The sequence below is a fragment of the Hypanus sabinus genome, chromosome 8 (assembly GCF_030144855.1).
Source record: "Hypanus sabinus isolate sHypSab1 chromosome 8, sHypSab1.hap1, whole genome shotgun sequence".
Taxonomy (NCBI): Eukaryota; Metazoa; Chordata; class Chondrichthyes; order Myliobatiformes; family Dasyatidae; genus Hypanus; species Hypanus sabinus.
This window is the reverse complement of record NC_082713.1, coordinates 22,207,459-22,232,745: the sequence shown is the minus strand read 5'-3', so window position 1 is coordinate 22,232,745 and position 25,287 is coordinate 22,207,459. Positions and strand designations below refer to the sequence as shown.

General features: G+C 39.3%; 1 protein-coding gene across 1 annotated transcript in view; it reads left to right on the top strand.

Moving 5' to 3' along the window:
* Positions 1-25,287, top strand: part of LOC132397967 (phosphatidylinositol 3,4,5-trisphosphate 5-phosphatase 2-like) — a 170,698-nt gene that overhangs the window by 42,082 nt on the left and 103,329 nt on the right. The window contains exon 3 of the mRNA XM_059976816.1: positions 13,701-13,764. Coding sequence (XP_059832799.1) covers positions 13,701-13,764 — 64 coding nt within the window. The remainder of the gene's footprint in view (positions 1-13,700; positions 13,765-25,287) is intronic.

Sequence of the window (25,287 nt, the reverse complement as noted above, 5' to 3'; positions counted from 1 at the left end):
AGTCCATATAGACAACAGCCACTGCTTTACCCTCATCAACTTTCCTTATAACCTCTTCAAAAAGTTCAATAAGATTTGTCAAACATGACCTTCCACGCACAAATCCATGTTGACTGTTCCTAATCAGACCCTGTCTATCCAGATAATTATATACACCATCTCTAAGAATACTTTCCAATAATTTACCCACCACTGATGTCAAACTGACAGGCCTATAATTGCTAGGCTTCACCTTAGAATCCTTTTTTAAACAACGGAACAACATGAGCAATACACCAATCCTCCGGCACCATCCACGTTTCTAATGACATTTGAGATATTTCTGTCAGAGCCCCTGCTATTTCTACACTAACTTCCCTCAAGGTCCTAGGGAACATCCTGTCAGGAACTGGAGATTTATCCACTTTTATATTCCTTAAAAGCGCCAGTACTTCCTCCTCTTTAATCGTCATAGTTTCCATAACTTCCCTACTTGTTTCCCTTACCTTTCACAATTCAATATCCTTCTCCTTAGTGAATACCAAAGAAAAGAAAGTGTTCAAAATCTCTCCCATCCCTTTCGGCTCCATGCATAGCTGTCCATTTTGATTCTCTAAGGGACCAGTTTTATCCCTCACTATCCTTTTGCTGTTAATATAACTGTAGGAACCATTTGGATTTATTTTCACCTTACTTGCAAAAGCAACCTCGTATCTTCTTTTAGCTTTTCTAATTTCTTTCTTAAGATTCTTCTTACATTCTTTATATTCCTCAAGCACCTCATTTACTCCATGCTGCCTATATTTATTGTAGATATCTCTCTTTTCCCAAATCAAGTTTCCAATATCCCTTGAAAACCATGACTCTCTCAAACTTTTAACCTTTCCTTTCAACCTAGCAGGAACATAAAGATTCTGTACCCTGAAAATTTCACCTTTAAATGACCTCCATTTCTCTATTACATCCTTCCCATAAAACAAATTGTCCCAATCCACTCCTTCTAAATCCTTTTGCACCTCCTCAAAGTTAGCCTTTCTTCAATCAAAAATCTCAACTCTGGGTCCAGTCCATAATTATATTGAAACTAATGGCAATGTGATCAGTGGACCCGAAGTACTCCCCAACACATACCTCTGTCACCTGGCCTATTTCATTCCCTAACAGAAGATCCAACACTGCCCCTTCTCTAGTTGGTACCTCTATGTATTGCTGTAAAAAAACTATCCTGCACAGATTTTACAAACTCCAAGCCATCCATCCCTTTTACAGTATGGGCTTCCCAGTCTGTTACTATCAGTAGATTAATTGGTCATTGTAAATTGGCCTGTGGGGACTAAACCGGGGTGTGCTGGGCAGAACAACTTGAAGGACCAGAAGGGTCTACTCTTTGCTGCATCTCATACAGTCATATAGTCATAAAAAACTTCAGCTCATCTAGTCCATATTGAACCACTTAGACAATCTCATCCCTTTGAGGTTAACCAGTTTGCTGCATGTCATCAAACAGTTCAGTTATGACTATAACACTTCAAAACATAAGAGCAGAATTAGACCAATGTGCCGAACATGTCTGCTGATTTGATATCCCTGTCAACCCCATTCTCCTGGTTTTTCTCCATATCCTTTGATACCTTTACTAATCAAGAGACTATCAACCTTAGCTTTAAATATACCCAGCCTCCATAGCCACCTGTGGCAATGAATTTCACAGATTCCCTCCTCTCTGGCTAAAGACATCCCTCCTCATCTCTGCTGTAAATGGACATCCCTCCATTCTGAGGTTGTCTGCACTGATTTTAGAATCCCCCACCACAGGAAACATCCTCTCCACATCCACTCGATCAAGGACTTATAACATGCTGATTTTGTTCTATGTTATCATGTGCCTCCAAGTCGACTGAAATCGCATCCTTAGCTCAACTCCAACATCTTCCCAACCACTGGGGTCAGACTAACTGCCCTATAATTTCTTTTCTTCTGCCTGTCTTCCTTCTTGAAGATTGAAGTAATGTTGACAATTTTGCAGCCCTCCAGAACCATGCCAGAATCTATTGATTTTTGAAAGATCATTACTATTCCCTCCACAATCTCTTCAGCCACTTCTTTCAAAACCCATCTGATCCAGGTGATTCATCTACCCTCAGACCTTTCAGTTTCTCAAGCACCTTCTCCCTAGTAATGGCATCCTAACTCACTTTTGCCCCCTGACTCTCTCAAATTTCCGGCATACCACTAATGTTTTTGACAGTGAAGAATAAAACAAAATACTTATTCAGTTTGTCTGCCATTTCCTTGTTACCATTTCTGCTGTGTCATTTTCCAGCAATCTGATATCTACTCTTATCTCTCTTTTACAGTTTATATACCTGAAGAAAGTTTGGGTAACTTCTTTGATATTATTTGCTAGCTTACCTTTGCATTCTACCTTTTGCTTCTTTATGACTTTTTTAGTTGCCTCTGCCGGTTTTTAAAATCTTCCCAATCCTTGAACTCCTACTAATATTTACTCTACTTGTGGCCTCTCTTTGGCTTTTATGTTGCTTTGACTTCTCCTGTCAGCCACAGTTGTGTCAGTCTGCCTTTAGAATATTTTTTCTTCCTTGGGATGTATCTATCCTGAGTCTTCCAAATTGCTCCCAGAAACTCCAGCTATTGCTGCTTTGCTGGCATCCCTGCTTGTGTTCCTTTTCAATCAATTTTGGAAAACTCTCTTATGCCTCTTAGTTCCCTTTACTCCACTTTAATACTGATTAATCTGACTTTAGATTCTCCTTCTCAAATTACAACATGAATTCTATCATATTATGATCACTGCTCCATAAAGGTTCCTTACCTTAAGCCCTCTAATCAATTCTGATTCATTGCACAACACCAGTTTGAGAATAACTGATTCCCTAGTGATTTCAACCATGAGCTGCTCTATAAATCCATCTCATTGACATTCTACAAACTCCACCTCTTGGGATCCAAGACCAACCAGACTTTCCCAATCTACCCGCATATTGAAATCATCCATGACTAACATAACGTTGTCATTTTGACATGCATTTTCTATCTCCCGTTGTAATTTGTAAACCACAGCTTTGCTGTTGTTTGGAGCTTTTAGATAACTTCCATCAGGGTCTTTTAACCCTTGCAGTTCCTTAGCTCTATCCGCAATAATTCAACACCTTCCAATCCTATGTCACCTCTTTCTAATGATTTGATTTCATTTTTAACCAACAGAGCAACCCCACCCCAGGTCTGCCTTCCTGCCTGACCTTTCAATACAATGAGTATCCTTGGATGTTAAGCTCCCAGCTATAAATTTCTTTCAGCCATGATTCAGTGATGCCCACAACATCATGCCAATCAATAACTGTACTGCAAGTTCATCTACCTTATTCCATATACTGCGTGAATTCAAATATTAAGATTAAATCATCTTTAAGATTAAATAGTGGCGAAGAAAGCTTTCCCTTTTATAGAGCTGTTTTCTTTTTTTGAGTTGTTTGTATATAGGCCAAAAGTTGCAGGAGTTGAAAAGGATTTTAAAGATTATAAAAGGGGCAACTTGTTTGTGCAGGGGTGGGGGAGGAGGAGGAAGTTTACTCTTAGGCTAGGTCATGACCAGTGCCAGTGCTAAGAGTTGGCAAAGATAGGGACAAATGTTTGGTGAGGCTGAGAGAGAGAAAGGAAAGGGGAACAGTTTAAAAAAAAGGGAGAAAAGTAAATAAATAAGGCACTGAAAGGAGAAATCAATGTTCATGTCATCAGTTTGAACGCTGCCCAGACAAAATATGAGAGATTGCTCCTCCACCCTGAGAGTGGCCTCATTATGGCATAAGAAAAGGCCATGGACCGACAGGTGGAACAAAAATGAGGATAGGGATTAAGATGATTGGTCACCAGAAAATTCTGCCTTTGGTAGATGGGGCAAAGTCTGTTTCCATCAGAAGAAAACAGTTCCCTCTTTAAGTTCGGATATATTTTTGCTTATCATTCAATTTATGCAATTCATTTCTGCTTCTTTTGAGGATTTTAACTCTAGGTTACATTTCAGGGTAGCGAACACCCCATCTGACTCAACACTATGAATAATCAGCATGGATTTTGAAAGGGAGAGTGATCAACCTTTTGAAACTTTATTTTGAAGAAGATACAGACACAGTTATAATGTAAATTATCTAGATTTTCAAAAGGCCTTCACTAATGTATCCCATTATAAGTCAATGAATATGATCAAAGAAAGCAGTCAGGTAATAACTTGCAGACTCGAACAGCAGACTATTTGTGTACTGCTAAAGATTTCCAGCAGATTCTGAAACTCTGTGTTTCCTTATCCGTCTTCTGGTTTCACCTATCACCTGTCAGTTTGTACTCCTTCCCACTACCCCCCCCCACCCCACCTCACCTTCGCATTCTGTCTAAGCAAGGGTGTGTTGACATTGGAGAAGGTCCAGAGAAGATTCATAAGAATGACCCTGGGAATGAAAAGATTGTGTATGAGCAGCGTTTGATGAGTCTGGGCCTGTACTTGATGGAGTTCAGAAGAATGGGGGTGGGGAAGGATCTCATTGAAGCCTATCAAATATTGGAAGGCCTAGATAGCGAGGATGTGGTGAGAGTGTTTCAAATAGTGGGAGAATCTAGGGCCACAGGGTACAGCCTCAGAATACACCCTTTAGAACAGATACGAGGAGGAATTTCTTTAGCCAGAGGGTGATGATTAATTCTTCATGGACACTTTCTGTGAACATATCGGTATGGGTATAACGTTATTATTATTTAGAGTATCTTCTGGTTGTGAAAGATAATATATGAATGCAGTATTTTTTTTATATCCACTGAACTGAGCAAGATTAGGGTTGAAGCCTCCCTTTGGGAGGCGTAAACCATAACCTTTGGGGATGTAATCCACTTTCTCCCCATTCTTTGGGTAAAGAAACATTCAGTTTCTTTGTGACTCTTTCATATTGATGGCCTTCAGTTTTCACATTCGCATGGTAAGAATATTCTCCATCAGAACCAATCACCATTTAGAAGAAAAATCACATCATAGCCTTCTCTTCTGACAAGACAGGAAACTCATTGGAGGAGTTTGCCCTGCCAGGAATATCCTCACATTCCTAGCATTATTTTTGTGAACCATCTGAACTCACTAATGCTCCCATTCACTTTTTATTATGTGCCAACAAGAAGCATGCACAGTATTCTAACCAGAGTTCAATAGAACACTTCTGATGTTTAGTAGTGGTCTACTTTTGTAATGACCTTGTTAATCTCGGCCAAAGTTTGATCCAAGATCATTTTTTTTCCTGGACTTGTTCTTCTTCCCATATAGAATATGCAATATAGAGCAATATAGTTCAGGAACAGATGTTGTGCTGAACTAATTAACTTACAAGAACCTTTACAGACTTCTATAGATGTGAGGTGGAAAATATACTGACTGGTTGCATCATGACCAGGTATGGAAACAGGAATGCTCTTGAACAGAAAACCTACAAAAAGTGGTGGGTGAATACAGCCCAGTCTATCATAGGTAACGCCTTCCCCACCATTGATCATATCGAAAAAAAAACAGCATCCAACATCAAAGACCCCTACCATCCAGGCTGTGCTCTCTTTTCACTGCTGCAATCAGAAAGGAGGTACAAGAGCCTCAGGTTCCACAAGACTATGTTCAGGAACAATTATTACCCTTCAACCATCAGGCTCTTGATCCAGGAAGGATAACTTCACACAAATCCACTCACTGAACTGGATCCACAAACTATGGACTTATTTTCAAGGTCTCTAGTATTCATGTTCTTCATATGTATTGCTTGCTTGCTTGTTTGTTTGTTTGTTTATTTATTAATTATTGATTTGTTTTTTTTTCTCTCTTCTTGCATTTGCAAAGTTTGTTGTCTTTTGCACAGTGGTTGCTTGTCTTTGTTGTGTGTGGTTTTTCATTGACACTATTCTGTTTCTTTGTAGTATGTAATGACATATATGTATGTAGTTTGGTAATAAACCTTACTTTGAACTTTGAAATGTCCAAGCAGTGGTGTTCCACCAATACAATGGCTGGTAGATACAAACTGAGTCTCTCTACACATTTGATATTCAAGTCCAGAGGCTTGGTATCAGCTTATATGATCTGTAGAGAGGGTTGATGAGTTGTTATCTCTAAATGAGAGAATCTACACTCCAGTAAGCCAAGAAGAAGCTGTGCTTTTGTTTCTCCTTCAGTAGCTCAGATGAATACAATGAAATTTTCCACACTGCAAACCTTGAGATGATCAAAAAACTTTTGACAGATCCTACGAGTGAATATGGCCATGAATATGGAAATATTGTTTTGAACGACTTGGGTTCATTCATTAGCAAGATGCGCTTGACTTCTACAGGAAACCCACAGATTTGCAAGTGCTTGTTCAAACTAATTTGCATGAATATTCTAAAGAGTTGTTGAAAGTGTTAAATATAATATTGTGAAAAGTTAATGCAAGTTAGTATGTTTATTGCAAATCAATAAAGTAAGAACTGCTTTTATCAAGGAATTCATTTGCAGGCTCTCAGATCCTTGCACACAAAGGATGAACTCAGATATTAATTGCATGTCTGGCAGGCACCATGCTAAGCAACAAAAAAGACAATTTGATGTGACTAACGCTCAAGATATTTTTCTACTTTTACACAACACAAAAACAGAACATGATTACCAGCTATGTCTGATTCAGAAGGACAATATTTTAACAAAGTAACACACAGAAAATGTTGGAGTGACTCAGTAGGTCAGACAGCATCAATGGAGAGGAATAAAGAGTCAATGTTTCGTTCCAAGATCTCCTGATGAATAGTTTCAGCCTGAACACTAACTCCTTATTCCTCTCTATAGATGTTGCCTGACTTGTTGAGTTTCCTCAACATTTTCTGTATATTTCTCAGGATTTTCAGCATTCCCAGAATCTCGTGTTTACTTTTTAACAGAGAACTTTTTGTGGGCTCTATATCATAGCTTTAGTAAGTTGTTGTGAAAAGTTTGGTTTCATTTGTAATAAGTTATGAGTTTAGTTTGTTAAAAATATATTTTTCGAAGGGAATTTTGAAGTATTAGTTTATTCCCAACCTAGGGCCCACGTACCTCTTGCTTAATGGTATTAGTCCACAGCATAAAAAAGGTTGGGAACACCTGGTTTATACTATCAAATTAAATCTGTTGCAGGATTTTGAAACTTCAAAGATTCAAAGTATATTTATTATCAAAGTCTGCATACAGTATGCATCTCTGTGACTCCTCCACCTGCAGGCAGCCAAGGAAAACAGAAACACCAATGAACCCATTCAAGAAAACATCAAACACTCAATGCACAAACAAATTGTACAAACAGCTAAAAGCACAACACCAAACTAGGAGTCCAGTAGTGTTCAGTTTAGCTTAGTGCAGCTCCATGCCACCAGCCTTCTGTAGGCTGCAGGACTATTCGTCGACAAAGTGTCCCAGTCCACATCGATCGGCCCGCTCAAATTGCTCATAAACAGCAAAAAAACAGTTACCAGAATCCAAGAACACATGCAACATGAACCTCAAAATCTCCCACAATGAGTCTACAGCCTTGCTGATCAATCCTTGCAATATGGTCCCCAGATTCCCACACTTCCCTCCAACAGCTGCCTTTGCGAAGGAAAGGAAGACAGGTCCAATGCACACAAATGTCGGTGAAAACCTGCCCGTCCTCTGCTCTCATCCTCATCAACTTTGACCTTGCTCGCTACCTCAAATCAGAGAGAAGCAATGGAGTCAATCAATATTTCCTCCAGCTCGCACATTCCACGCCAAACCTCACTGAACTCCCTGACCAGATTGCTCAAAATCACACAACAAAAACCTAAATCACAGGTCCCATTCACTCACAGCTTAGTAGTAGAATCATATTTAAAAGAGGATGAATTAGTTTTGTGAACTGTCTGCAGGACATTGCCATTGGTTGCGTTATTCAGTGGCACTATCTTAAAGGAAATTCAAGGTTTCTAATTGAAATGCACCAGAAAAAAGCTGGTCATTGGCTTCAAGAAGTCGAGGGATGCACATGATCCTGTCTACATCGATGATGTTGAAGTTGAGAGCTTCAAGTTCCTAGGAGGACATATGGATGTCATAGCCAAGGAAACTTTACCTGCTTCTCTATTCCCTCAGGAGGCTAAAGACATTTTGTACATCCTCTTCAAACCTCCACACTTTTTTATTAATGCACCTTGGAAAGTATCCTATCTGGATGAATAGTATCTTAGTAAGGCAATTCCTCTTCATGTGACCACAAGAAATCGCAGTGTTGTGGAGATAGCTTGGCATATCAGGGAAATCAGTCTTCCCTCCATGGACTCTGTCTTGCTGACTTGGTAAAGTAGTCAGCATAATCATGGACCCTATATCTTCTCCCCTGTCCCATCTGGCATAAGATACAAAAGCTGGAAAGCATTTACCACCAGGCTGAAGGACAGATTCAATCCCATTGTTACAAGACAATTAAATGGCTCTCTAACAGGATAAGTGGGACTCTTGACTTCACAACCTACCTTGTTATGATCTTGTACCATATTGTCTACCTGCACCACACTTTCTCTGTAGCTATTATAATTTATTCTGCATTCTGTTTGTTATACCTCTATGCACTGTATAATGTTTTGATTTGAAGGTAGAGCAGTGAATATAGTGTATATGGATCTCAGTAAGACATTTGATAAAGTACCCCATGCAAGGCTCCTTCAGAAAGTAAGGAGGCATGGGATCCAAGGAGACCTTGTTTTGTGGATCCAGTATTGGCTTGCCGACAGAAGGCAAAGGGTGGTTGTAGGTGGTTCGTATTCTGCATGGAGGTCGGTAACCAGTGGTATTCTGCAGGGATCTGTTCTAGGACCCCTCCTCTTCCGGGTTTTTATAAAAGACCTGGATGAAGAAGTAGAAGTAAATTTGCTGATGACACAAAGGTTGGGAGTGTTGTGGTTAGTCAGGAGGTTTGCCAGAGGTGACAGCAGGACATTGATAGGATGCAGAACTGGGCTGAGAAGTGACAGATAAGTGTGAAGTGTTTCATTTTGGTAGGTCCAATTTGAAGACAGAATATAATATAAATGGTAATACACTTGGCAGTGTGGAGGATCTGAGAGATCTTAGTGTCTGTGTTGATAGGACACTCAAAGCTGCTGTGCAGGTTGACAGTTTTATTAAGAGGGCATATGGTGTGTTGGCATTCATCAACTATGGGATTGATTTCAAGAGCTGTGAAGTAATGTTACAGCTATATAAGACTTTGGTCAGACCCCACTTGGAGTACTGTGTTAAGTTCTGGTCACCTCAATACAGGAAGGATGTGGATACTATAGAGAGAGTGCAGAGGAGATTTACAAGGATGTGGCTTGGATTGGAGGGTGTACCTTAGGAGAATAGGTTGAGTGTACTTGGCCTTTTCTCTTTGGAGCGACAGAGGATGTAAGGTGACCTGATAGATGTGAACAAGATGATGAGGGGTATTGTTTGTGAGGAATGCCAGAAGCTTTTTCCTAGCGCTGAAATGGCTAACATGAGCTGGTTTTAAGGTGCTTGGAAATAGGTACTGAGGGGATGTCAGGGGTAAGTTTTCACACAGAGAGTGGTGGGTGGTTTCTGGAGTTGGTGACATGTTCAGCACAACATTGTGGGCCAAAGGGCCTGTAATGTGATGTAAATTTCTATGTTCTATCTATTTGAACAGTATGCAAGACAAGTTTATCTCAGTACATGTGAAAATAATAAACTATTTCTAATTCTAGAAAGCAGCAGAGTGACAATCCAAATTACTTCAGAGGTCAATCATATAAACTATATTTGTTTTAGCAACCAAGATATCTTTAGTGTAAGAATTTATTTAGCAGCTTGATTTCTGTTCCTGTTGTCAGAATACAAGAAGAAACAACTTCTGTTTAAATGCAGCCAAATTATTCCCTGTGCTGTTAAATATTTTGCAGAAAAATCTGCTTGCAGTCACTTTTGCTCTTAGCTGTCCATGTAACTCAGTAGAATTGTATGCTTTTATCCAGGAAATAAGTCAAACTTCAGTTGTTAAATAAAGTAAATCTTACTTTAATTATTAAATCAATGATGTTCTGACCCCCTCCATCCCTGTGGTAAGTTTTTTAAAAATTTCCCCATAAAACAAGCACATGCACACACCCAAGCAAACACTTTCAAATCAAGTTATTAAGAAGTGTGAAGTTTCAGTATTTCTGTTTGTCTGTTGTTAGAACACAGAACATAGAACTTCACAGCACTCTCGTTGTCGTTGTGGCTATCCCTTGAGGTCGAGGATGATGGTCTTCGTTCTGTTGATCTATCACAGAGTGAAGACGCCTGTGCGTGTATTTGTTTAACGTGTACTTGATGTTGCACTCCAAGAAGCACACGATACTTCACTACTTCACAAATCAATCAACTGATTCCAATGGCATGGAAACTACAACGATTGGAGATGATGGATTTGTTACAGCCTTCATCCACCTTCACAGCCATTGAGTTTGAAGTAACTTCATCCACTTGTTCCACCATTGAAGTCTTGGTTGGCTTGTTCTTTGTCAGGGACTTTGACTCTCGACCTTACCACCATGGGTGACCCTACCAGGAGCATAGCTCCAGATGACATTGGTCTCGGGATCTCAGGACCACACAAGCTTCTCCACCACGACAAGGTGGCAAACCACAGAGAAGACAGCACTCTACAGGACCTTTAGTCCATGATGTTGAGCCAACCTGTTAACCCTTCCCCCTACATAGCCCTCCATTGTCTATTATCTATGAGCCAATCTAAGAGTTCCTTAAATACCCCAAATGTTCTGCAGTTATCACCTTTCCTCCATCTCCCATTGCCAAGAGTTTGGTCCTTTTACTGACAGATTACATCTTCTGGATATTCAGCACCCCATAGTTAGATTGATGGGAGATTTGTGGACATCAAATATGGCACTGTAACATAGTGGTTAGCACAATGTTTTATAGTACCAGTGATCTGGGTTCAATTCCTGCCGATGTCTCTAAGGAGTTTGAATGTACTCCCCATCACCCTGTGGGTTTCCTCGGGGTGTTCTGGTTTCCTCCCACAGTCTAAAGATGTACAAATTGGAAGGATAATTGGTCATTGTAAATTGTCCCATGAGTAGGCTAGGGTTAAACCCAGGGTTGCTGGGCGGCATGGCTCAAAGGGCTGGAACGGCCAATTCCAAGCCATACCTCAATAAATAAATAAATAAATAAATAAATACATTCAGTAACTACTTGTCTGGGTAACTATGATCACTTGTCTTGCTGCAGCAGAACACCAATAAGGTTTCTGGTAATGCTGCATTTGATAGACCAGGAAATTTCCCCACTGGATGCACTGTGTAAAAAGTTCTCACCTGGACACTGCCCATGAAAATTCCCAAAATCACAATCGGCATAGCAGACACACAGGCTCTGACTATCTCAATATGGGAAGCACATTAGTGAAGCTAGTAACGTTGCTACTTAAAACCCGGGTTCAATCCTCATTTTCAGTGTTGCATGTATAGAGTTTGCCACTTCTCCCTGTAACCACACAAATTTCATTGGTGGATCCACTTTCTTCCAGCATCACAAACATGTGCAGCTGGGTACATTAATTGGCCACTGTACTGTGTGGGCGTGCTTAATGTTTGACATGGACTTGATAGGCCATAGGGCATGTTTCTGTATGAATATCATTTTGGTTTACATTATTGCCTTATTGAGAAGCATATTTGTGAGAAAAGGCTAAAGTAATAATAAAATGGGTTTTACATATAATGAAAAGTAAGACCACGTGAATCGCTCAAATTTCAAAGTAAATTTATTTTCAAGTATATGCATACAGTATATGTAACCATATACTTCAGATCCATATTCTTATGAACATTCACAGACAATACAAAGAAGCACAGTAGCGCAAATGCAAAAAAAGAAACACAAAATAATAATAATAAATAAATATCAAGATCATGAGTTGTAGAGTCCATGAAAGTGGGTCTGTAGGTTGTAGAATCAGGTCAGTGTTGGGGTGAGTGAAGTTATCCCCTCTGGTTCAAGACCCTGATGGTTGAGGGGTAATAACTGTTCCAGAACCTGGTGGTGTGGGTCTTGAGGCTCTTGTACCTCCTTCCTGATGGCAGCAGTGAGAAGAGAACATGGTCTGGGTCATGTAAGGATCTTTGATAGTGTTCAATGGTGGGAAGAGCTTTTCTAGGTTTTCTGTTCAAGAGAGTTTGTATTTCCATTCTAGAGCATGATGGAACCAGTCAGTATACTCTCCACTGCGCATCTATAGAGTGTTTTTAAAATTTTAACTGACAGCCTGAATCTTTGCAAACTACTAAGAAAGTAAAGGTGCCGCTGTGCCTTCTTTGGAACAGCACTTGCGTGTCCGATCCTCTGAAATAATAATGCTGAGAAAATTAAACTTGCTGACCCTCTCCACTTCTGATTCCCTGATGAGGACTGGCTCATGGGCCTTCAATTTCCTACTCTTGTAGGCAATAATTGGATGACACTGAGTGAGTGGTTGTTGTCCTGGCTCCAATTTCTCTCCTATATGCTAATTCATCACCGCCTTTATTTTGCCAACAACAATGGTGTCATCACTGGAGTTGTGCTTAGCCATGCAGTCATAAGTATAAAGTGAGTAGAGCAGGGGGCTAAGCACACAGCATTGTGGTGTACATGTGCTGATGGACATTGTGGGGGAGATGTTGCCAATCCAAATTGACTGGGGACTGCAACTGAGGAAATCGAAGATCCAGTTGCACAACGAGGTATATAAGCCAAGGTCTTGAAACTTAATGATTAGTTTTGAGGGGATGATTGTGTTGAATGCAGAGCTGTAGTCAATGAAGAGTAGCCCAATGTATGCATCTTTGCTGTCCAGATGTTCCAGGATTGAGTGAGATGGAATTTGCAGTGGACCAGTTGAGCCTGTCAAGCAATGTATTGAATGTCAGAATGATTTAGGTTTTATTTTTGTTACTTTTCAATGTTTGGTTCGATAACCAAAAATAACACAGTGAAAGAAATCTGCACTCTTTTCATCACTTTATGGATTTCCAGCCAATGTTTATGTATTTAGTACTATAATTTTGTAAAGTAGTAAAAATCAAAATAAAATGCTACAGACACTGAAGATCTAAAAAGAGATTAGTGTGTATCTGTGTGAAGAGAAACCGCCTTCTGACAGAGTCTTTGAATAGAAATGTTAATTTTGTTTCTCTTCCCACAGATACAGACTGACCTGCTGAGCAATTCCAGAATTTTTTGCTTTATTTGTGCATTTCTTTTCTTTTTTTTCCAAACCTTTTTATTATTATCCAAAATGTAAGAGTACAAAGTAACACACAATGTCTCAAAAGAGAAAAAAAAACAATATTAAGGATTGAAGAATATGATGAAAAATATATTGTTTCAAAGAATAGTTCATATTCAGAATGAATTTCAGGGAATAATGAGTTACAGAAATGAGGGGTGATGAGTAAGAGGGAAGAAATAAACTACAGCTATATAAAAGGAAGGAGATCAAGACAGAGACAGAGAATCTGAACCAACAGCCTCCTATCATGGGGAATGGGAAATACACTTCACCACTTATCTTTTCCTCAGTATGATCCTGATCTGTAAAATGATGGCATCTTTGACCACACCTGGTATGATAACAAGTAATGTGTCTATTTTCTCCATACAGGTATCTAAAACAAGTTTATACATACCGGATCTTACAGGATGAGGAAGGGTTTCTGGCTGTTCAGGTAGGCAGAATGTTCTTCTGTGCTCAGATTGGCATATTTTGTTTCCTGTTAAACTAGTTAATCATCTTTCTCTCCATGTCACACTGTGTGTGTGTGTGTGTGTGTGTGTGTGTGTGTGTGTGTGTGTGTGTGTGTGTGTGTGTGTGTGTGTGTGTGTGTGTGTGTGTGTGTGTGTGTGTGTGTGTGTGTGTGAGAAAATTGAGAAAGGAAATTCTGAACAGCAGTAACCAAATAAAACAGATGATATTAACCAAAGTAAGTTAAGAGAAATAGAAAATTCAATGCAATGTACCTCAGCCTACTACAGTGATGGCAGACAGGAAATACCTCCTGAATGGGCATAGCTCCATGTAGTCAGCCTCCACTTTACACACAACTCAGAAAATATTTATAGCTGGCTTTCCAAATCCACTCCGATGGCAATAGGTACTCAATGAATTGGCTACTGATTGTGCGTGTATGGGTTTACTGCTATAGTCTATCCACTCAAGGTTCAAAATGTTATGCATACAGAAATGTTGTTCTGCCTATCATGTAACACATGGTTATTTGAGTTACTGGCACCTTCCTATCAGCTTGAAGAAGTTTGGCCATTCCCCTCAGACCTCACTCATTTTTTGCCCACAAAAATGCTGTCACTGGATGTCCTTTTTTTAAAAACCTTTTTCACGCCATTTTCTGTAAACTCTAGAGAGTAAAAGTCCCAGGAGATCAGCAGCTTCAGAGATACTTAAATCATCATATCTGGCACCAACAATCATTCCACAGTCAAAGTTGCTGAGATCACATTTCTTTCCCACTCTGATATTTGTGTGAACAACAGAAACTCTTGACAATGTCTGCTTGCTTTTATGCATTGATTTGCTGCCACATGATTGGGTGATTAGATATTTGCATTAATGAGCAGATGTATCGGTATACCTAATACTGTTGCCATTGAATGCATACTCAGATTTCCCCAAAGACAAAACCCTTTGGTAATATGATTCAGTGTTAAATTTCATATGACTCAAGAAGTAGATTGTGCAACACATTGCAGAAGAGCTGGACTCTTGAAAGCTTTTCAGTTCAAAGTTCAAACTCAATTTACTATTAAAGAACATATATATCACCATATACAAACCTGATTCATTTTCTTGCAGGCACACTTAATAAATCTAATAAGCTCAATTGAATCAATTGAAGACTGCACCAACAAGGCATACAACAAGGGTGCAAAAGACAACAAACTCTATAAATAAAAAAAAGAAAAAATAACAATAATAATAATAAATTAATCTGTACCTATTAATGTATGTCAACAATGTTCTTAATAATCCTGAAAAGGTGCCTGAATTTTTAACAGAAGATAAAACATATCTTTTACCTAAAGGGGAATCACAAAAGATCCATCAAAATACCATCCTATTACTTGTTTACAAGTGATATACAAAATTGTAACATCATTATTCTCGCAACTAATCATCACTCACTTGGATAGTCACAATTACAGAGTGCAGACAGGTTGCCACAAGGGCTTGGAAGGACGTAATGAACAACTGCTTAAAGATTTCATAAATCTAAATCAAGTCCCGTGGAAAAGCAGAAATCTTTCATGTTGATATTTTGACTAGTAAAAAGCATTTGATTTTGTATCAAACTCATGCTTAATAGATGTTCTTAATCTATATAAACTACATCCAATACTTGTGAAATTCCTTTAACATCTGATGAAGCATTTGTGCACTATACTCACCCTATCTATTAACAATCTATAAAGAACAGCCACCATTATCAAAATAAACCGAGGCAGTTTCCAAGGCTCTAGTTCTGTCTTGCTTTAAACCTGCTTTCTAAGTTACTGAATTGGATGAAAAGTAGGTATCGAAGCAGAAATAATGAAATAAGCTATACCTTGACACACCTTGTATACATGAATGATTTGAAATTATAAGCATCTTTACTGGTAAGGCTAAAGCAATTAAGTCAAATAGTAGAACTATATTTTCATTTTCATATATTTTCTTTGAACCCTCTCCAGTTTCAGCACATCCTTTCTCAGATAACAGACCCAGAATTGCTCATAATGCTTCAAGTGAGACCTCGTCAGTGCTTTATAAAGACTCAACATTACATTCCTGGGCATATTCAAAGCATAAGTTGATAGCTTCCTGATTGGTTGGGGCATCAAGGGATATGATGAGAGGGCAGGTGTATGGGGTTGAAGGGGATTTGGGATTAGCCATGATGAAATGATGGAACAGACTTGATGGGCTGAGTGGCCTAATTCTGCTCCTTTGATTTATGGTCTTATGGTAGGCATTCTAGAAATTCCTCCTCCTGGAATCAAGCACCAACCAGATTTTCCCAATCTACCTTGCATATTGAAATCCCCCATAACTATTGTAACATTGCCCTTTTAGCATTCATTTTCTATCTCCCATTGTAACTTGTAGTAGCCAAATCCTTACTACCGTTTGGAGTTCTGTATGTAACTCCCTTGCATTTCCTTAGCTCTATCCAAGAGGATTCATCATCTTCCGATGCTATGTAACCTCTTTCTAATGATTTGATTTCATTTTTCTTATCAACAGAGCAATGCCATCCCTTTTGCCTTCCTACCTGTCCTTTTGGTAGAATGTGTATCCTTAGACAGAATATGCAGAACATTAAAAAATAAAGAAATGGGCAATAGAGCTAAAAGAATACAAAGCAGAGTTGCAGGGTACAATACAACCGATGGATGAATATGGAAATACAATTATCTGGAACATCAACAGGCAAAGAAAATAGACCCCAGTGTGATAAAGGAAAAACTTCTGACAGAATTTAAATCAATGCTTAATAAAATCTGCCAAACAGATCTCAACAGTAAAATATAGCAAAGGCAATATATACCCGTATTAAAGCTCCATCCCTATTAAAGTATTCTTTTGGCATAATATCTTGGTTTGAAATTGATTTGGAAAATTTTCAAAGAAAAATAAGAACTGAAATGATGAATCTCAGAAAACATTATGTACGAGGGGTGATTGATAAGTCTGTGACCTAAATTAGGAGTCAATTTTAGAAAGCCTAGCACACTTATTTTTCAACAGTCCCCTCATACATTTACACACTTAGTCCAGCGGTCGTGGAGCATACTGATCTTGGACCTCCAGAAAGAGTCCACAGCAGGGGTGATTGATAAGTTCGTGGCCTAAAGTAGACGGAGATGAGTTATTAACTTCAAACTTTCTGTATAATCACCCAAAGAGTTGACCTTCATGTGCATATAACAAGAGCTATATAACTCATCTTCCTCTACCTTAGGCCATGAAATTATCAATCATCCCTGCTGTGGAAACTTTCTGGAGTTCCAAGATTCCTATGCTCCACGACCACTGGACTAAGTGTGTAAATGTAGGAGGGGACTATGTTGAAAAATAAATGTGCTAGGTTTTCTAAAAGTGACTCCTTCTACCTTGGGCCATGAACTTATCGATTAACCCTCGTAAACTTCAATGCGCTTAGATTGACGCTACCTAGGCCAAAAGGGGGAAGAGGAATAATAGACTTTAAAAATCTACACAACAGTTAAGATAAATCTTCTAATGATATATTTTCATCAATGAAAGCAGGATTTAGCAATCTGTGTGAGCAAATGTAATTGTGTTAAGAAATAATACCACTAAACTTAAATGAGAGCAAAACCCTTCTGTGGTTAAGAAGGCATACGGTGCATTGGCCTTCACCAATTGTGGGATTGATTTAAGAGCTGAGAGGTAATGTTGCAGTTATATAGGTGCCTGGTCAGACCCCACTTGGAGTACTGTGCTCAGTTCTGGTCGCCTCACTACAGAAAGGACGTGGAAACCATAGAAAAATGAGTGCAGAGGAGATTTACAAGGATGTTGCCTGGATTGGGGCATATGCCTTATGAGAATAGGTTGAGTGAACTCGGCCTTTTCTACTTTGAGCGATGGAGGATGAGAGGTGACCTGATAGAGCTGTACAAGATAATGAGAGGTATTGATCGTGTAGATAGTCAAAGGCCTTTCCCCAGGGCTGAAATGGCTGGCACAAGAGGGCATAGTTTTAAAGTGCTTGGAAGTAGGTACAGAGGAGATGTCGGAGATAAGTTTTATTTACGCAGAGTGGTGAGTGCATGGAATGGGCTGCCGGCAACAATAATGGAGGTGGAAATGATAGGGTCTTTTAAGAGACTCCTAGATGGCTACATGGAGCTTAGAAAAATTAGAGGGCTATGGGTAAAGCCTAGGTAGTTTTAAGGTAGGGACATGTTTAGCACAGCTTTGTGGGCTGAAGGGCTCTTATTGCTCTGTAGGTTTTCTATGTTTCTAACCCAGAAAAATGAAGAAATTATCACTATTGAAGAAAAAGTTAACCAATGGAAGAACATGACCCATCATAGAAGACCTCCCCATAATCTGAGCAGACTAGATGTTGACAAGGAAGCATTTAATACCTGGTTTAGAGTAAGAGATTTCTTCACAGAAACAGAGGAGTTCTTTGTGGCAATACAGGACCAGGTGGTTAGCACAAAAAAAAATAATAAAAGACCAACAAATTCAAGATGTTCAGTGTAGAAAATGCCAAGAAAATCCAGAGATAATCCAACACGTTACAGGATACTGTAGCAGTTTAACTCAATCTGTTTACTTATGCATGCACAATTAAGTGGCAAACATCATTCACCAAAATCTTGCTTCAAAATGCAAATTCATAAATACATGTCTGTTCCAGTATTGGAGTCAGAATCCCATAAATTATATTATGAACCAATCCTTTTTTACAGATAGGACACTCCATAATAACCGTTTGGATATAATATTAACCATATAACAATTACAGCACGGAAACAGGCCATCTCGGCCCTTCTAGTCCGTGCCGAACGCTTACTCTCACAAAGATAAACAAGCAAAAACAACTTACTTCATAGATATAGACACTACAAACACACTTAGTTTACAGAAATCAGTAAATGAAAAATCACCAGAAATATGCTGAATTAAAAGAGGAAATTGAAAGACTTTGGAACATGAACATCTTCCCAATAGTAATATCTACAACAGGTATTATCCAGAAGGCACTACACAATAGCATTAAACAATGAAGTCGACACAGTGATACAGACGTAAACCTTCAGAAAGCCACAGTACTAAGCACCACTAGACTAGTCTGAGAGCTCCTAGCAATTGACATTTTGCCAGGTTGAGCTGAGAACAGGAGATGAAAGGTCCTTGAAAGTGAGTACATAGGTTGTGGGAACATTTCAGTGATGGGGCAAGTAACATTGAGTTATGTTACTTGTTTTGGTTCATGAGCCCGATGGTTAAGGTAATAACTGTTCTGCATTCTGGCAGTGTGAGCCCTGAGGCTCATGTACCTTCTTCCTGATGGCAGCAGTGAGGAGAGACTATGATCTGGTTGGTGGAGGTCTGTAGTCTGTATCAAGCTAATGTTGGTAAACTGTACATTAGTTCATATGATATTGTTTTTATGAACCCTTTCACACAGTCCTTCAATTTTTGCAGATTTTATTTCCATTGCAAGTTCAGTGTGATCATTGTTACATATAAAAAATTTGCATAGCTATCATAAACACAAGAGGTTCTGCTGATGCTGGAACCACAAAGTAACATGCACAAAATGTTGGAGGAACTCAGCAGATCAGACAGCATCTACAGATAGGAAGTGTTGATATTAGAGCTCAAGGCCCTTCACCAGAACCAAAATGAAAGGGAGAAGCCAGAATTAGAAGGCTGGGCGTGGGGGTAGGGGAAGGAATACAAGCTGGAATGTGATGGGTGAAGCCATGTGAGGGGACCAGGTACAGGGAGGTGAAGTGAGAAGCTGGGAGGCAATAGGTATAAAGCATAGCTATCATATTCTCTTGAGCTGGGTTCTGATCATTGTTACAGATTATGTGCATCTGCACCCATAAGATTAATAATCTTCCTTTGTTAACTCGTAATTTTTATTTCTCCAAATATATATCCAGTTCCTGGATACCAGAAAATTACTTACTGATAGAATAGACTTAAATTCTCTGTCAGGACACTGGAGCAGGGATCCAATCACAGACCCAGTACTGTGCAAACAGTGATATTAATTGAGTAACAAATCCCGAGGTGCAAACAAAGTCAGCGTCAAAGTTCAGGCAGAGATCAAAACATCCAGAGAAATCCAAGAACCAGAATTGGGAAACAGGCAGAGTCAATATTCAGACAGAGTACAGATGCAAATACTGGAAAGGCTCAGGAAAACTCACTGGCACAATCAGGCAACAAACAGGTGAAAACACAGGACTGAAATACACTGAGCAATAAACAGAGAGGCAGATGATAGGTGGAGCACAATGAGACACAAGTGGCAGCAATACAGGTAATAATGGGAAACAGATGAGAGATGGAGTACTCAATAATATGGGCCAGAGTCGAGCAGCAGTGGGGACAGGAGCATATGGCAATACAACACCACAAACTGACAGCTAAAACAGAGTTCAACTGGAGGTACTGACATTCTCTGATTATCTCAATGTGTATCTTGTGACTCCAGAGTGGTACCATTGGTTTTTAGATCAGTTATGTAAATAATAAGCCAAATAATGGTTACACACGATGAAACATACATCACCATCACCCCACCCCACCCCACAATCATGGAAATGTTATGGATATTTTTGTCCAATTCAATGATCAGCCCTGACATAATTTCCCCTTTGCCATTGCTGTTGAAATATGAAGATCTGAGTCGACATCAATAACATGATAATTTTTTAAGAAATAAGCAATTCTGTACTCATATCAATATATATGGATCCCAAAAAATGGTCTAATACTTTATTTACCCTGTCTGTCCACCTGTATGAAACACAAGTTGGCTGTTCACTAGAGATATCATAGACCGTAAGATGTTGAAGCTGAATTAGGCCATTTGGCCTATTGAGTCTGCTCCACCATTTCATCATGACAGATCCTTTCTCCTCTCAGTCCCAATCTCCTGCCTTCTCCCTGTATCCCTTCATGCCCTGACTAACTAAGAATCTATCAACCTCTGCCTTAAATGTACCCAATGACTTAGCCTCCACAGCCACCTGTGGCAAAGAATTCCACAGATTCACCACTCTCTGGCTGAAGAAATTCCTCCTTGAGTCTGTTCTAAAAGGACACCCCTCTATTCTGAGACTGTGTCCTCTGGTATTAGACTCCACCACCACTGGACGCATTCTCTGCACATTCATCCTAGTGAGGCCTTTCAACATTCAATAGGCTTCAATGTGGATCCCCCTCAATTTTCTGAATTCCAGTGAGTAGAGGCTCAGAGCCATCAAACACTCCTCAGATGACAGACTATCAATCCTAGAATAATTTTCATGAACCTCCTTTGAACCTTCTACAATGTCAGCACAACCGATTTTAGAATATGGGGCCCAAATCTGATCACAATACTCCAAGTGAGGCATCACTAGTTCTTTATAAGCCTCAGCATTACATCCTTGTGTTTCTATTCTAGTCCTCTCAAAATGAATGCTAACATTGCATTTGCCTTCCTCGCCATCGACTCAACCTGTAAATGAACCTTTTGGGAACCCTGCACAAGTACTCCCTTGTCCCTTTGCACCTCAGATTTTTGAATTTTCTCTCCATTTAGAAAATAGTCTATGCTTTTATGTTTAATAGTTTCACAAGGGACTGCAGATGCTAGACTCTGGAACAAGAGTCAAACGGTTGCAGGAACTGAATGGGTTGAGCAGCACCTGTGGGAGAAATGTAATTGTTGATGTTTTGGGTCAAGACCCCACAATGAGTCTCAAATGCAGGGTTTTGGCTTGAAACATCAACAATTCTTTTCCTCCCACAGGTGCTGCTCGACCCATTCAGTTCCTCCGGCAGATTGTTTGTTGAGCTGTAACTGGATTTCCAACTGCTATGGGGAAACTTTTGTTTGGGAGTTGAATCTCTGTCACTTTTGGTGTTAGAAATATAAAAAAAAACACTAAAATAGAAAATGATCACTATACCCATCTGTAGTAATATCCTGATGGAAAGATAATTGGTTTCCATCCTATTTTAAAAACAATTTCTTTCTTTATCAGTCTGTTTAAAGTCTCATACAAAACAAACCATCCTTAGCATGCACAAAACACACACAAAATGCTGGAGGAACTCAGCAGGTCAGGCAGCATCAATGGAAATAAACAGTCGAACTTTCGGGCTGAGGCCCTTCTTCAGGTCTGAAAAGGAAGGGGGAAGATGTCTGAATAAAAAGGTGGGGGTTGGGGGGAAGCAGGATAGCTAGAAGGTGACAGGTGAAGCCAGGTGGATGAGAAAGGTAAAGTGCTGGAGAGGAAGGAATCTGACAAGAGAAAGGAGTGGACCATAGGAGAAAGGGAAGGTGGAGGGGACCCAGGGGGAGGTGATAGGCAGGTGAGAAGAGGTAAGAGGCCAAAGTGAGGAACAGAAGAAGAGGGGTGATGGAGGGAAACATTTTATTTGCAATTCCATTTATTAGTGTGAAATTTAATGCTTTGTTCCTGTTAATCTTGTTAAGCTAAGTAATCCCCTAGTTATCGCATCCTTCGAGTTACTGAAGTCGAGTACCGTTGTCTCCATTGTGGATCTGAATTGAGACAGTTGGCAGATGGCATTCACAACGCAGCTGTGTAGAGTGGGTTGGTGCCATGCGTGAGCAAGAGGCCAATGGAACCACACAATGAACAGATTAACCACACTGCATTTAAGCTTATTTGAACTTAGTTATAGTGATAGCAATCTCCAGAGAACATGGGGAAGTCCTGCATTTGTTTAGTTTGAACTTTTAGTTTATCTTTAATCTCTTTATTTTGCTCAAATTTGAACCATGGCATCTGTATATCTGTTAATCTTTTAAAAACAAATCAAGCTTTTCTCTCATGTTGGGTGAAAGGTGAACTATTTAAGGGGAATCTGAAAGGGCACTTCTTCACTCAGAGGCTGCTGCATATGTGGAACAACCTGCCAGTGGAGATGGTAAATAGTAATCAGCTTCAATAGTAACACCTAAGAGATGTTTGGATAGGCAAATGGATGTAGGGTGTATGAAGTACCATGGGCAGGGTGTAAGTAGATGAGGCTAGGCAGAAGGGCAGGGTAATATGGACTAAATGGGCTGAAGGGCCTGTTTTTGCGCAGTGGTGCTCTGTGACTCAATGACTCTATAAGAGCAAAATGAAAATAGAGGGTTGATTTCCTATACTTTGCAATAAGCAGTTTCATTGTAAATGTATCATTGGATTGAAGCAGATTATATCTCCACCAATATAAATTCACAAAGCACCACTGGGTAAATTTCAGGTATAACTGATTAATTCTTCTTGTCAACCTACTGTATGCTTAGTTAGAAGCACATAAGCAGCATCATGTTGATGTTTCCAAGTTCAATGTCAGCCATTTTGTAGCTCATCTTAATTTAAAAGGGGAAAAAAAAGCTAAATGTGGGCTGTTTTGTATCTTACCCATGAGGTTCTGTTTAGAAAATGAGCATGGAGAGGATGCTTTCATCTTCTCATCATGGGCTTCTTTAATCTGTGTGTGAAAATTTGAAGCTTTATCACCAAGGCATCCATCCTTTTTCCTCAAAAAATGAAACATTTGGTTTTAAACCAAACATTCATTTTGTTTGTAATCCCCCATTTCTGCCTTCATTGTAGATTCTTGCAGAACAATCACTCTAAATTTTTTCTCAGCAGTTGCCATGCAGGCTCTTCAATGATGCATTTTTGCCTAAAGTGTCAAGAGTTGGTGCTTCATAGCCATATGTAGAATAATGGCCGAGTGTGTGATCGGCTTCCTTCAAGAGGATCACAAGCTTCTTGGTTTGGAGGCTTAACTACCTCAATAACCCAGATAGCTATGCTAGATGGGATCGGGGACTTCTGCTTTGGCTTTTCGTAGGGTCACCCATGCCAATCAGGTCAAAGGTTAGAGGTCAGACTAAGGAGCAGTCCACTAGTCCTCCCGGTTCAGGGGTTCAGCTCAGTGTTAAGAACTGTGACTGGTCAAACAAAATTGTTATGCATACAGCAATGAAGAATCTTTCTACATCTGTGTGTGATGGTATGATGGCCAAGGACAGACAGAGATAGATGACCTTCATTGCTGCCCTAAATGCCAGTTGGCATAACAGGCAGTAATTGAGTAAGTAAGTGTGACCAGCTTCTTTCATGAGCAGATAGAAAATATCAATTGTGCATGTTAAAGAAGCAGTGTTGAATTTTACTGGGATGAGGATGGGGGTTGCTTCCAAAGCAATAACATCTATAAGTGATTAAGTAATGAAATTAGAAAACTATTTGTTTAGGGAAAATGCATTAAAGAATTTTTTAAAACTTTTTAATGCAATGAGAACAGAAAGAGGTTTCCTTGTTCAGGGGAAGTCCTACTACATCACTCATCAGGAAGCATTAGCTCCATTCTCTAAAATTTACATAAACTGCCAACTCAAGTAGGCTTTTGAAACCAAATTAGAACTGATAAAAGGGCTGGAAAGTTGTGGCTGCACTTTTCAGGGTCAATGACTTGAATTCATTTATTTTTCTCTCAAGAGTATTTCCCAGATGTTGTAGTGAGATGCTGCCTACCTACAGAACAAAGGGGTTAACTACATACACTTGCCCTTCCATTAAGATGTTCCCACAACCAATGATCTCACTTTAAGGACTCTTTATCTTGTTATCTTATGTTCTTGTTACACCTATCATCTTCCATCTTGCACAGCTTGTTGTCATTTGTTTGATCTGTCATTGATTCTGTTATAGATTCTATTCTATAGATTTCCTGAGTGTGTATGCAGGAAAAGGAATCTTAGAGTTATATATGGTGACATATATGTATATTGGCACTAAAATTTACTTTGAACTTTAAACTTTTGATTTCATGACCAGTTTGAAAGTGAAAAAAAGGTATTAAAATCAATCTATTGTATGGGGGTGGGTAAAAAAACAATTGAGCCAATGTGGGAATGATGCATTAGTAAGTCTTTAAATTGCTGGAAGAAATAACCAGCCTAGTGCAAAATTAGATTTTTTTTTTGGAAAAGATGATGAATGGTTGCTGTGGTGAGGAGAAACCTTTTAAAAATATATAATCCATGTGGTGGACATGAGATTGAGTTACAAGGGGTTCTCAACATTTTTATGCTATGGAGCCTTACCATTAACTAAGGGGTCTGTGAACCCTAGGTTGGGAACTCCTGTTGTAGACAGTGGGAATAATTGAATCCATCATTTGATGCTGAAAGACATAAGGAAGACATGGTAAATGCTGGAAGAATTCTTCCCTAGAAGATAAAAATCCAAAGAATCAGAATTAGGTTTATTATCAATATCATTTGATAGGAAGTTTGTTGATTTGTGGCAGCAGTATAGTGCAAAAACATAAAACTACAAATTACAAAATGAATAATAGGGCAAAAAGGGAATAATGAGGAAATATTCATGATGTTTAGAAAACTGACAGCAGAGGAAAAACTTCTGTCACATAATCATTGAATATGGGTCTT